Below are 12,873 nucleotides of genomic sequence, written 5' to 3'. Positions count from 1 at the left end.
GCGCGCCCAATCGGAGCGAGCGAGAGAGGGGGCGCGCTGACCGACGGCTCGAAGCGCCAATAGGCAAGCGCAGCGGGAGGGGGCGCGGTCGCCCGCCGCGAGCCCCGCCCCGCCGGAGCTTCCGCTCGGGCCGGGCCGGCGGGTGGAAACTTTCCCAGAGTGCCTCGGAGCGCCCCAATCCCGCCCCTTCTCAGCTCCCGCCCCTCCCGGGCGCCTCTCCCGACCCCGCCCACCCGGCCGGCCGCCGTGTCCGCCGTCCGGGACCATGGCAGCGCCCGCGGACGCGCGCCGCCTGTGCCGCCTGGTGCAGCAGGGCCGGCTGGACGCCCTGCGGGAGGCGCTGCGGGGCGTGGCCATGGCCCCGACGGCCCCGCTCCTGCTGCACTGCGCCGCCCGCCACGGCCGCCTGCACGTGCTGGCCTTCCTGGCCGAGGACGCCGGGCTGGACATCGAGGCCGCCGACCGCGATTCCAAGCGGCCCCTGCACGAGGCTGCCGCCGCGGGCCACCGGGACTGCGTGCGCTACCTGCTGGCCCGGGGCGCCGCCGTGGACAGCCTGAAGAGGGCCGACTGGTAGGTGGGCGGCAGGGGCGGGGTGGGGGGGCCGGGCCGCGACCCAGCGACCGGGAGGTGCAGGGCTTGGGCATGAGAACTCTCCTCCCCACGGAGCTCGCTTCTCCTGCAAAGGCTGATCCACAGCGGAAGCAAAGCATTGGTTTCCAGAGGCAGCTCAGTGGTCCTGCACTGAGCCTGTAGCCCCAGAACTACTGGGTGTCGGCCCCCCAGGAAATAAAGATAGTTGCACTGAGGCCATCTCGGAGACCTGTGAAAAGCAACCTGTGAAAAGCAACTGCTGGATAGGAAGCAGCCACGCCATGATGTTTGAGGGCCGTGAGAAAGAGGATTTGGGAGCGAGTTTACACTGGGCGCTGGAGATGGTCCCCAGAGTTCAGAGCCTGTAGTAAGCCCCAGGTACAGCCAGGTGTGTCCCCCAAACAAGGCAATAACCGACCCATAGTTAGATTATGTTTCTGGGAGGTTGTGTCTCCAACATTGTTGCTCATTCACACTTTTGTGACTTCAAGAATGCCTTCTGTCTTCTTCCCTTCTTTTCCAATCAAAAGGCCTGGCTCAAGATTCATTTCCTTTTGAAGCCCTTCCGGAAGAGTCTAGACCTCATTCACCCAAGGTTTCTCCCCCAGTTTCTCTCCCACTGTCACTGCTGCATTACCAAAAATTCACACACACACACACACACACACACACACACACACACGTGCGCGTGCTATAATGTGAATGATGTTTCAAGACAAATCCTACGCAACATTTGCCTGGCAAGTGTCATGGGGCTCAGGCGCCAAGGCCATCCCCACAGCCCAGCCAGGAACCACACACAGCTCTTGTGCTTCAGGTCCTGTAAGCCCCTCGTTTCTTAGAAACCAGGAGCCAGTGGGGATGAAGTGGATCACCCAAGGATCACCTCCACGATGCTAGTGCTGCCCCCCTTGAGACAGATGAAACTTGTGCTCCTATAGGGTCTTACTGGTAGCACAGCCGGGAGGGCATTTCCTTGCATGCAGCTGAACTAGGTGTGACCCTGGCGCCCTATATGGTTCCTCGAGCTCCACCAGAGTGATCCCTGAGCAGCGCCAGGTGTGACTCCAAAACAGAAAGAATTTGTGCTCTTATAAATAATTGAGTACCCAGCAAGCCAAGAACCTGGCTGTAGCCTCGAGGCTTCATTGACTTCACCACTGAACTGATTGCAGGCCATGTCAGAAATCCTCTTATACTTTGTTTCAGTTCACAGAGGGTTACTGGTCAAAGCCAAGGGGACAAATCCAGCAGATTTTTTTTTTTGTGGGGGAGAAGGGTGTTTGGGCCACACCCAGTGATGCTCAGGGGTTACTCCTGGCTCTGCACTCAGGAATTAACTCCTGGCAGTGCTTGGGGGACCATATGGGATGCCGGGAATCGAACCTGAGTAGGCCGCTTATAAGGCAAGCGTCGTACCTGATGTACTATTGCTCGGGCTCCCAAATCCAGCAGATTTTATGCAAAATGTTACTCAGGACAAATCTGAGGCTTAGATGGCCTCTGTCCCAGTTCACCGCCATGCTAGACATGAGTTCAGAGGCTGCTTTGCCTCCAAGTGGCAAGCACCTTCCTCACCCTGCTTCTGCTTGTTTCTCTTGAGGGGCGCCGGGCAGGTGGACAGCTGACCAGTCAGATCGTCCCGCTCCCCAGATTCCAGAGACCCTGAGGCCTTTCCTCTACAGAAGTTGCGCGTTTGCCCAGAGGCCGAGCCCTTCCCTCTGCAGCTTGTCCTACTCGCACTTAGGACCCCTCTGATGCTGGCGTGCGCCAAGAGGAACCTCGAGGTGATCCAGGAGCTTGTGGAGAATGGCGCGGACCCTCTGCTAAAGAACAAGGACGGCTGGAACAGTTTCCACATCGCCAGCCGGGAGGGAGACCCACGGATCCTCCAGTACTTGCTCAACGTTTGCCCCAGCGCCTGGAAGACGGAGAGTAAGATTCAAAGGACACCGCTGCACACTGCGGGTATGGCTAGTGGCGATCCCATGGGGAGGGGGTCTGGGAGACAGCTGGCCTTCGCTGGTTTGCCCGACAGTTTCCAGAGGTGGTGGCCCCGGCACTCAGGTGCTCATCTCTGCTGGCCTTTCCCTCCCCTGGCCAGTTCCACGCCAAGCTGCTGCCAGGAGTTAATTCTCTGCAAGCCTGGAGGATGGGCTCAGTCCCTGGCAAGCTAGAATAACCATGGGAAAGGTGCCTGTGACCCAGGGGTTTCTGAGGGGTGTGGGCACAGGACTCTGAGCCCCCAAGCACTTGACGTGGAGCAGCACCGAGTCCCTGACTGCTGCCATTGTGTTGATCCCTCTCTTCTCTTCTTTTTATGGGGATCATTAGCAGCAGAAGGAAAACGATGATATTCCCAGATGCCCTCAGCACTCCCAGCGTCTAAGACAGCATGTCTTAAGTAGAGAGAGGGCTGAAGTGCGCTTCACTTGTCTTTGGGATCGGCTCAGGTGTAAATGTCAAGGACAGCTTCAGTTTGTGTGGAGTAGTTTTCATCAATTGCAAATTATCTTTTTTGTAGATTATTTAAAGCTAGGAAAAAGTAAAGGTCCCATGACCTAAGATAAAATGAAAATGAAGGAGATTGGTCTAGGTGAAGAAAGATGGAAAATCCTCTGTAATCATTTTGAGAGTAAGTTGAATTGAGTACCGGACTTTTTTGTTGTTGTTATTGTTGCTTTGGGGCCTCGTCCAGCGCTGCTCAGGGCTTACTCCTGGCTCTGCACTCAGAGTCACTCCTGGCCGGGCACCATGGACCACACGGGATGCCAGAACTTGAACCCTGCTCCAGCCCGACAGTGCCACGCTTTCATTGGCTCTCTAGAAAACACCTGTAACCAGGTATGGCCCAGGTAATACGTGCACAGTGCTCTGGCTTCAGTGCAGTTGGGGACCATAGAGTCCTGTGGAATACAACGGGTGAGCAGGGGGCGGCTCTGGCACTGTCCGAGCAGCTCCTCACACACCAACAGCCAGGAGCAAGCTTTTACTGGAACAGCAAGATCACAATCGAGTCTTTCCTTGGAGCAGGGGCTGTTTTCGAGGGAGAATGGAATCCATGGCTGTTTGTTTTGGGTTGCTGCTCAAATGTTTTGCGTTTCCTGAGCAAAAACCAACTGGAGCGATAGTTTAGCAGGGTAAGACGCTTGCCTTGCACATGTCTAACCTGGGTTCAATCCCTGGCACCACATACAGTTCCCAAGCCCTTGAGTGCAGAGCCAGGAGTTAAGCCCTGGGCACTGTTAGGTGTGGCACAAAAGCAAAACAGAACAACAACAACAGAAATGACTGGCCCTACTGATTTGCAACAGGAGAGTGAGGAGATGAAAACTGAGTTTTCTGTGAAATTGCACATAAAGACAATCAAGGGCTGGCTGTGACCTGTGAGTTGTAAGTGTGGGTATGCAACCACCTCCCCAGGCTTCTCCAGCAGAGGAACAAAGAGATGGGGGACTCACAGCTAGATGGTCAGAATGGCCCATTTATGCAGCATACTTATAGAACATCTGAGGGGGTTCGAGGTACAGGACTGCACGTAGGTGTGATTGATCATTTACAGAGTGTGTTTTGTTGGAGGCAATTCCCTTGGGGGGAGGGGGTTTAACTCAAGGAGACACCCTGCCTCCCAGGGACATCTTGCTTTTCTCTTTCCCTTTAGTTGTACGTATTAAACAATTAAGTTCACTTCTTAGTCATACTTGCAGTTTTTTGGGTAAACACCATAAGACATGTAGGTTCCAAAACTTAGTTCTCTGGGCTCTGAGGGTAAGCAAGGATTTTACCTTAAATCCCAGAATAAGTCCTCAGGCTGGTCCACCTTGCCCTTCCCCATGCGGTCCTGTCTGTTAAGTCATAATGACTTGTATCAAGACCATGCTTTTATGCTTTCTAGACTGTCCCATTTCAATGCCAGAATAGCTTTGCTGCTCACCCCCAGTCTATCCCAGTTCCACAGCGGGACCTCCCTTTGCAGGGTATTAGAACTACGGCAATCAGAGCCTGAGTATTAAGTAATTGTGACAGATGCTCAAGAGTATATACATTTCAGAGTCAACCAACTCCCAAATATTAGGAGCACAGCGTTAATGGTCTTTCTGTGGTTAAGCAAAGAATATTGCTCTATAGTAAAATATGAAAAAGCTATAGGGGAAATAAAAAAGCAAGTATTTTACTCTAGATACAAAGTCTAGAATTGCCAGAAGTTCTGGCTTATAAGTAACCAAGACCGACTTGGGGGATATAACAATGAGAGGTAAAGCACAAAGATAAAGTTAAAGATAAACTCAAGGGATTAGGGATACTCGAAAGAGCACTGTAAGCTTGGGGGAGGGGCAATTTACTGATAATGCCTAAAACGCTGAGAATCAATATCCAACAGTGACCCACTCCTTACCAGTTGTCCAGCTAAATATCTCTTCCCTAGGGCTGCATCTGTAGACCTAAATTAATTCTTCCTGTACTCTGTGGTTGAGAGGATAGGGTTGAGACCAAAGAAGCCCTTTAAACATGCACTGAAAAGGGGCCAAAGGGACAGTACAATGGGTAGTGCACTTGCCTTGTTGCAGCTCACCTGTTTTGATCTCATGTGGTCCCTGGCCCCAACCAGGAGTAAGTCCTGGTCACCGGCGAGTACATCCTAAAATCCAAAACAAAGCAAGCACAGGCCAGAGCAGTAGTACAGCGGGGAGGCCGTTGCCTTGCACATAACCGACCTGGGTTTTATCCCCGGCATCTCATATGGTCATCCGAGCACAGCCAGGAGTAAGCCCTGAGCATTGCCGGGCGTGACCCAAAAAGCCAACTAAAATTAACACTTAAAAAAAGGGGGGGGGGGGGCGCTGGAGAGATAGCACAGCGGGTAGGGCGTTTGCCTTGCACGCATCCGGCCCCGGTTCGATTCCCAGCATCCCATATGGTCCCCTGAGCACCGCCAGGATTAACTCCTGAGTGCAGAGCCAGGAGTAACCCCTGTGCATCACCAGGTGTGACCCAAAGAGCAAAAAAAGGGGGGGGGGGGCTGAAGCAATAGCACAATGGGTAGGGTGTTTGCCTTGCACACAGCCAACCTGGGTTCGATTCCCAGCATCCAATAGGGTCCCCTGAGGAACTGCCAGGAGTAATTTCTGAGTGCATGAGCCAGGAGTAACCCCTGTGGTTTGCCAGGTGTGACTCAAAAAGAAAAAAAAGGAAAAAGCAAACGCATGCAGTCCAAAGCTCTAATTCTAGCTCTAATTCTCACTTCTCTTCTCGCAGCAATGCATGGCCGTTTAGAGGCGGTAAAGCTGCTTCTTCAGAGGTAAGAACAAAATAGCAAAGTGAATAAAATTCTTGCCAGTTATGATGGTTAATGTGGGTCTCCCATTAAGAGATGTCCAGCTACTGAAAGAAATGAGGAAAATGGGGGGCTGGAGCAATAGCACAGCGGGTAGGGCATTTGCCTTGCACGCGGCCGACCCAATTTCGATTCCCAGCATCCCATATGGTCCCCCGAGCACCGCCAGGAATAATTCCTGAGTGCAGAGCCAGGAGTAACCCCTATGCATTTCCAGGTGTCACCCAAAAAGCAAAAATTTTTAAAAAATGAGGGAAATGGGGGCTGGAGCGATGGCTCAGCAGGTAGGGCGTTTGCCTTGCACGCGGCCAACCTGGGTTTGATTCCCAGCATCCCATATGGTCCCCTGAGCACTGCCAGGAGTATTTCCTGAGTGCAGAGCCAGGAGGAACCGCTGAGCATTGCCGGGTGTGACCCAAAAAGCAAAAAAAAAAAAAAAAAAAAAAAAGAAGGGAATGAGCAGATAACTCAAAGACTACAAAACAATGCTAGTTAACAAACGTGCAAGAATGTCACTGATTTGCTCATTCGATAAATCTTTAGTTGGTGCCTAATATAAATTCAGTGCCAGAATGCACACTAGCTGCAAGCAGGAGATCTTCAGCCTGATTCCCCCTGTGGTGTCATGGACAAGCAGGGGAGACAGGCTGATGGGGCCTGCAGAGTCATGACAGGACGACCAGGTGGCCGAGAGTGAGGCATCACGGCCCAGTGACAGCTGTCCTTGGATGTGCAGAGGCTGAAAGTGGGCCTGTAGGGGGTTCAAGACGTTAGAAAACAGTAGCATTCAGATGGGGGGGAGGCACAGTGCCAAGCGACGGTGAGTTCCATCTCTGCTTAGCTGCCTGGGCGGAGGGAGCCTGTCAGCTGAGGCTGAGAGGACGCGGGGGCTCTGGGAGTAAGGACCCTCCATTCTGTGCTTTACCTGTCAGCTGCCCCTGGAGGCTTTTAAGCAGCAGGCAGGGCTTAAGAAATGGGCCTTTCCGGAGCTCCTGGTGGCAGTGTTGGGATGTATTGTCAGAGGTGGTGACTGGAAACATCTGGAAGCTTCTGCAGTGGAGAGGTGACAGGGCGGAGAAGCTGGGTCCAAGGATTTGCAGAGACTGACTTGGGACAGAGACACTGGGAGGGGGCTGCAGCTCCTGGATCCTGGTGGTGCAGCAGAGAAGTCAGAAGGGAGAGGCAGGCAGGAAGCAGAAGCAGGTGGTGTTGGTGCTGTCGTGGTGAACGTAGCTGCCTTCCAGGTGGGAGCCATGTAGCCTGGGGTGCAGGGCCATGCTTTCTGGGCCTCTGGTGGGCCCCGAGGCTTTTGGATCTGGTTTTGAACAGGAGCCACCATAGCCAGGCCTACTAGGGAAAGATCTCCGCAGGGTGTGAAGAATGCCCCAGTTTAGTAGGTGCCAGAAGGACAGAAGTCGGGGTTGGAGAGATAGTTCAGCCGGTAAGGCACTTGCCTTGCATGCCACCAGCCCCATAGGGTTCCCAAACCTGAGCTCAGAGCAGGAGCACAGCTGGGTATGACCCCCAAACTGAAACATAAAACAACAAAAGGACAGAAACCAAGCTAATGAGTTTGTCCTGAGTGGGAAAGGGGAGGCGGAGAGAGCCGGCAGCAGCTGCGTGTGTGCGTCTGGGATAGGCAGGGTGCCAGCGTGGGGTTGCCTCAACTGCCGAGTCCAGGGTTGTGCCACAGAACCACCCAGAACACCCAAACCAACACTGCAGCTGTCACACTGAGGTGGTGGGCCCCGGATGGGAAGCAGCAAGTTGGAAGCCAAGCAGATGAGTTCTGGTGAGGCTGGGGTGGGCTCTCCACACTCACATGACCTCGTAGGCATGTCACCCCTGCAGTGCCCAGGACGCCGTGTTCCTGGCTCATTCTGTGTCTCGGGGGCTGGGTTCCAGGTGCCAGTACGAGCCCGACTGCAGAGACTGCTGTGGCCTCACCCCGTTCATGGACGCTGTCCAGTGTGGACATATTGGCGTGGCCAGGCTGCTGCTTGAGGAGCACAAGGTAGAGAACGGGTCTGGCCACGGGTTGGCAGGAAGCAGGAAGCAGAGAGATTGGCTCTGCCCTGTTCCTCCACAGGGCCCAGGGCCTTTCTGTCGGCTTCCATGTTCCCATCCAAAAGAAGGAGGCAAACTCAACTCCATTGGGATTTCCGTCAGGGTGAAACGGCAGTTTAGACGAAGCCATCGGCCAAGTAATATTCAGTGACTAGTAGTTGTCCTGTCGCCCAAAGGACAGCAGATGCCTCCGGAAGTGGCTTTTGCAACATTGGCCAACCACTGATCCTTTTTTTTTTAATATATATTTTCCTCTTACACTCTGTATAAACACTGTGGTTTACAAAGTTGTTCAGGATGATTTGTTACCAACATTCAATATTCTAACGCCTATGCCATCACCATAAAACTTACCTCCACCATTGTCTCCAATTTTTCCAACTACCCCTTAAGCCTGCCCTCATAGCTGGCCCTCAATTTTTTTTATTTTGCTTGTTATAAATAATTTGCCAACAGAATGATCAAAAAGATTTTTCTGTAGAAGAAAGTTAGTGAAGATTGTTGTATCTCACCTTGGAGCCATTAAGAGATACTTGTGGGGCTGGAGCGATAGCACAGCGGGTAGGGCGTTTGCCTTGCACACGGCCGACCCGGGGTCGATTCCCAGCATCCCATATGGTCCCTTGAGCACTGCCAGGGGTAATTCCTGAGTGCAGAGCCAGGAGTAACCCCTGTGCATCTCTGGGTGTGACTCAAAAAGCAAAAAAAAGATATGTTACTGGTTAAGCCTTCTGTGTCGATAGTTTGTTAATCAAGGTTGGTGGTTGCCTTCTGCATTTACATCCCAAACAATCTGATGTGCTCCTCCTAGCATATCAGTGTTGTAGAGTTTGAGATGTCACAGAAGGTCCAAAATTTTTAATGGGGTGATAGGCTGGGATTAAACTTTTTCCTGGGTGGTGGTTTTGGGGAGTGCGAGCATTTATCCTTGCTTTGACTAGAGAGGCCCTTAAAAATCAAAAGGCCTGAGCAGTAGGACAGCGGGGGGGGGGGGGGGGGGGGCGTTTGTCTTGCACATAGCTGACCTGGATTTGATCTAGGCATCCCATATTGCCCTCCAAGCCCACCAGGAGTAAACTGAGCACTTTAGGCCGTGACCCCCCCAAAAAAAGGTCTGACAAAAGCTTTGTATCACCTCTGAAAAACACATGTGAAGGCAGGAGCAATAGGATAGTGGGTAGGCACTTGCCAGCCCTGCAGCCGACCCGGGTTCAATCCTCAGCATCCCGTATGGTTCCTGAAGCACTGCCAGGAGTAACCCCTGAGCACCGTTGGGTGTGCACACACACCCCCACCACCCCCCGCGAATGAAAAAGAGAAAAGGAAAATGCATGTGAGCACCAAGCAGCGCTGCCGTGGCAGGCCCGGGCCTCTGCTCCCGTTCTCTTCCCATCTCTCCCCTGTGCCTCAGGCTTGTGCTTCTGCTGAAGACTGCCAGGGGGCCCAGGCCCTCCACAGGGCAGCTGTCACGGGCCAGAGCGAAGCCATCAGATTCGTGGTCTCTGAGCTGGGCATCGGCGTGGACGTGCGAGCCGTGTCCACACACCTCACGGCACTTCACTGTGCTGCCCAGGTTTGTCCCCTGCCCTGAGCCAGGCCTCAGACAGGTCTTCCCGTGATGTCAGCCAGGTCCTGCGGGCTCCGTGCTATGGAAGAGAGTGCCCATGACCTGCTGTGGAATCTCTTGTGAGTCTGAGGCCTTGTGCCCACTGGACTGGAAGCCCGACTGTATTTGTGGGTAAAAAATGGAGGGGGGTGGGGAAAGTTTTAGGGGCTGGAAAAATTGTACACCGGGTAGGGCGCTTGCCTTGCCCGTGGCCAACCTAGACTCAATCCCCAGCACCCCATGCGGTCCCCCAGGTACCACCAGGCTCGATCCCTGGGTGCAATCACAAGTACCAGTGGGTGTGGCCACAAAAGAAAGCTGTGTTCTGTGTAACTCCTGGATGCTGTGCCCCTCCCGCCTCTAGAATATCAGCTGAGGCTGGAGAGAGCCACAGCATGGCTTCCGGCTCTCTCTCCTCCTGGTAGGTTTCAGGATTCTCTCTCTGTGCGAGGGAAAGGCAACCCCAGGCTCTCCCACGTTCAACTCAGGCAAGTGTTTTCTCAGCTGCGCACAGCCCTGATTGTGTGCTTTCCTCACAGCAGGAAGGAGGTTCTCTGGTGAGAGCAGAGCATGATCTGTGAGGCAGGCCTGGGGGCTGCTGCTGGACTTGCTCTCACCTCGTGGGTCTCTCTGAGTCCTGCCTCCTTGTCTTCCCTAGTCGAGCCTACAGTCTGCTTGGGAGATTCTGGGATTGTGTTTCTTGACGAGTGCAGTTATACCCTGACCCCGAGGGAGATCTGCTTCTTAGGGTAGACGATTTGGACTACAAAATCAACCTGTTCCATTGTCCTTACATCGCCAGCATCTTAATTTGCTCTGGAATCTTGAGAGTGATGTCAAGAGTCCTTCCACTGTGAAGCGTGGTAGTGGGGTATGTCAGGAGGGAGACGACATCACGAGCTCACCCTTGTTGTCACAGTGATAACATTTATTTCAACACACAGGAAGGCCACGTGAGCACGGTTCAGACGCTCTTATCCCTGGGAGCCGACCTCAACTCCAAGGATGGAAGAAGTAGATCAGGTACATTTCATTTTGGATCCACCTGAAAAATTATTAGTAAACGGAAAATGAGTAACACTCGTACCTACATATCCAAGACATCAATTTTAATACATTCCTCTAGTAGCTCAGCACCATTTCCTTAAAATATTATCTCCTGTTTGCAGAGCTGGGGAATTGTTACCAGGCAACAGTGATGCCCATAGTTGGGTGCGGCTTCTGTTGTTTTGTACACAACAACACCCACCAGGCATTACACAGATGCCATGCAGATTGTCTCTGTGGAGTGTATTTAAAACGTGTAATTATGGGGACTGGAGAGTTGGCGCAGGAGGTGAGGCACTTGCCTTGCTTGTGGCTGATTCCTGTTCTGGTTCGATTCCCAGGACCACATATGGTGCCTCTGGTACTGCCAGGGATGTCCCCCAGGCTCCTTGGAAAGACCCAAAACATATAAAAGTGTCACACAGCCCAATAGAGAGTTCGAAGGGCAGGGCCCGGGCTGCTCGCCAGATGCCTGAGTTCTACACTGGCACCAAGTGGTCCCCTGAGCGCTGCAATGCATCCCAACCCCAAAAAAGGTCAACATCGCCCCAAGATGTGTATTTTTCTATCCGTGGCACTGTCCTTGATTTGGGATCCTGAAAGGTCTTTCCGGAGGTGATTCTTCAGACTCGGACTTTATGTCTCTCTGAGGCTCTCCAGACCTGGATGGACCGTTCAGAGGCCTGGAGCCCGCCTCTTGTCTGCTTGCTGCCCCTCCCACCCCGTGTGCTCCCTACCCATCCCCAGTGCCACTAACAGAGCCCTGTGGTCCCTGCGTACCTCCAGGGTGGCCCAACTGGCCCCCACTGTCTGATTCCCAACTAGCCTCCAAGAACAAGGAGTCCCGGGGCCAGAGCAATAGTATAGCAGGTAGAGCATTTGCCCTGCATGAGGCCGACCCAGGTTCGATCTCCGGCATCCCATATGGTCCCCCAAGCACCGCCAGGAGTGATTCCCGAGTACAGAACCAGGAGTAACCCTGAGCATTGCTGGGTGTAGTCCAAAAAGAAAAAAAAAAAAAAAACGGGGCATCCCGCCCAGCACGAAGGAAGCGTTTGGGCCCATCCTTGCCAAGTCCTGGGGCTCACTACTGAGTGGAAGGCAGGCAGGCATTGAATGGTCCCCGGGAGCACTGGAGAGCTGAGTCCCTGTTCTTTTCCCCCAGCCCTGCACCTGGCCTGTGCGGGGCAGCACAGGGCCTGTGTGGACTTCCTCCTGCGGGCCGGCCTGCGGGACAGTCGAGATGGAGAGGGCGCCCTGGCTCAGCAGCTCACACACAGAGCAGACATCCTGCGCTGCTTCGACCAGGAGGAAGTGGCTGAGTCCAGCCTGCCTGCGGACGCTCCCGGAGAAGCTGCCCAGTGGGCACAGGAGGCGTGGGGCCCAGTCGTGCTCCCGTGACCTGCATTTTGTTTCTTCCCCTAGCGTGGAATTAGGGGATATGGACGGGTCCAGCGTGAGGGAGCTCTCGGGAACATGGCTCCTGTATGTCCATGATGGAGGATTCATATTTATGTGAGATGTTATATAATAAATACATAGTATGACCATGGTAGTCAAAATGCAACAAGTTACAATTAGCTTGAACTCTAAGACATATATTTTATTTTTTCTTGGCCCTACAGTGGAATAACTGAGCTCTGTAGAAAGGAAGGAAATACTTCTACTCATTACAGGCTTTTTACTTTCTACTTTTTGTTACTGAATTACAGTGAGATACAGTTACAAAGTTGTTGATGATTTGGTTTTACAATGAGATACACAGTTACAAAGTTGTTGATAATTGTGTTTCACAGTCATACAATGTTTCAACACCCAACCCTTCACCTGTGCACCTTTCCTTTTTTTTCTCTTTTGGGCGGCACCTGGCAATGTTTAGGGGTTACTCCTAGCTTTGGCTCTGCACTCAGAAATTAAGTCCTGGCAGTAATCTGGGGAGGGGGGGGGGACACACCATATGGGATGTTGGGGATTGAATCTAGGTCGGCCACATGTAAGGCAAATGCTCTACCCACTGTACTATCTCGCTGGCTCCTCACCTGTGTATATTTCCCACCACCAATATCCCCAGTTTCCCTGCTACCCCCCCCCCAGCCTTTCTCTAAGGTACTTTTCCTCTCTCCCTCCCTTCCACCCGCCCTTCGTCCCTTCTTCTCTCCCCCCCCCCTTATTCTCTCTCTCCCTCCTTCTCCCCTGCCCCCTTTTTTGGGCCTTATGGTTTGCA

The 12,873-nt window shown here is 53.2% G+C and overlaps 1 protein-coding gene across 1 annotated transcript; it reads left to right on the top strand.

Annotated features, from left to right (window-relative positions):
• Positions 1-229: 229 nt before the first annotated feature.
• ANKRD16 (ankyrin repeat domain 16) lies at positions 230-12,065 on the top strand. The gene is made up of 7 exons (XM_056114561.1): positions 230-573; positions 2,342-2,562; positions 5,851-5,893; positions 7,835-7,943; positions 9,408-9,569; positions 10,547-10,625; positions 11,815-12,065. Exons 1-7 carry the CDS (start codon positions 266-268, stop codon positions 12,048-12,050), a joined length of 1,158 nt encoding a protein of 385 aa, XP_055970536.1. The 5' UTR covers positions 230-265; the 3' UTR covers positions 12,051-12,065.
• Positions 12,066-12,873: the final 808 nt, after the last annotated feature.

Source organism: Sorex fumeus, unplaced genomic scaffold (assembly GCF_029834395.1).
Source record: "Sorex fumeus unplaced genomic scaffold, SorFum_2.1 ptg000026l, whole genome shotgun sequence".
NCBI classification, from domain to species: Eukaryota; Metazoa; Chordata; class Mammalia; order Eulipotyphla; family Soricidae; genus Sorex; species Sorex fumeus.
Note: the sequence above shows the minus strand (reverse complement) of the source record. Positions and strands in the feature narration are given on the sequence as shown.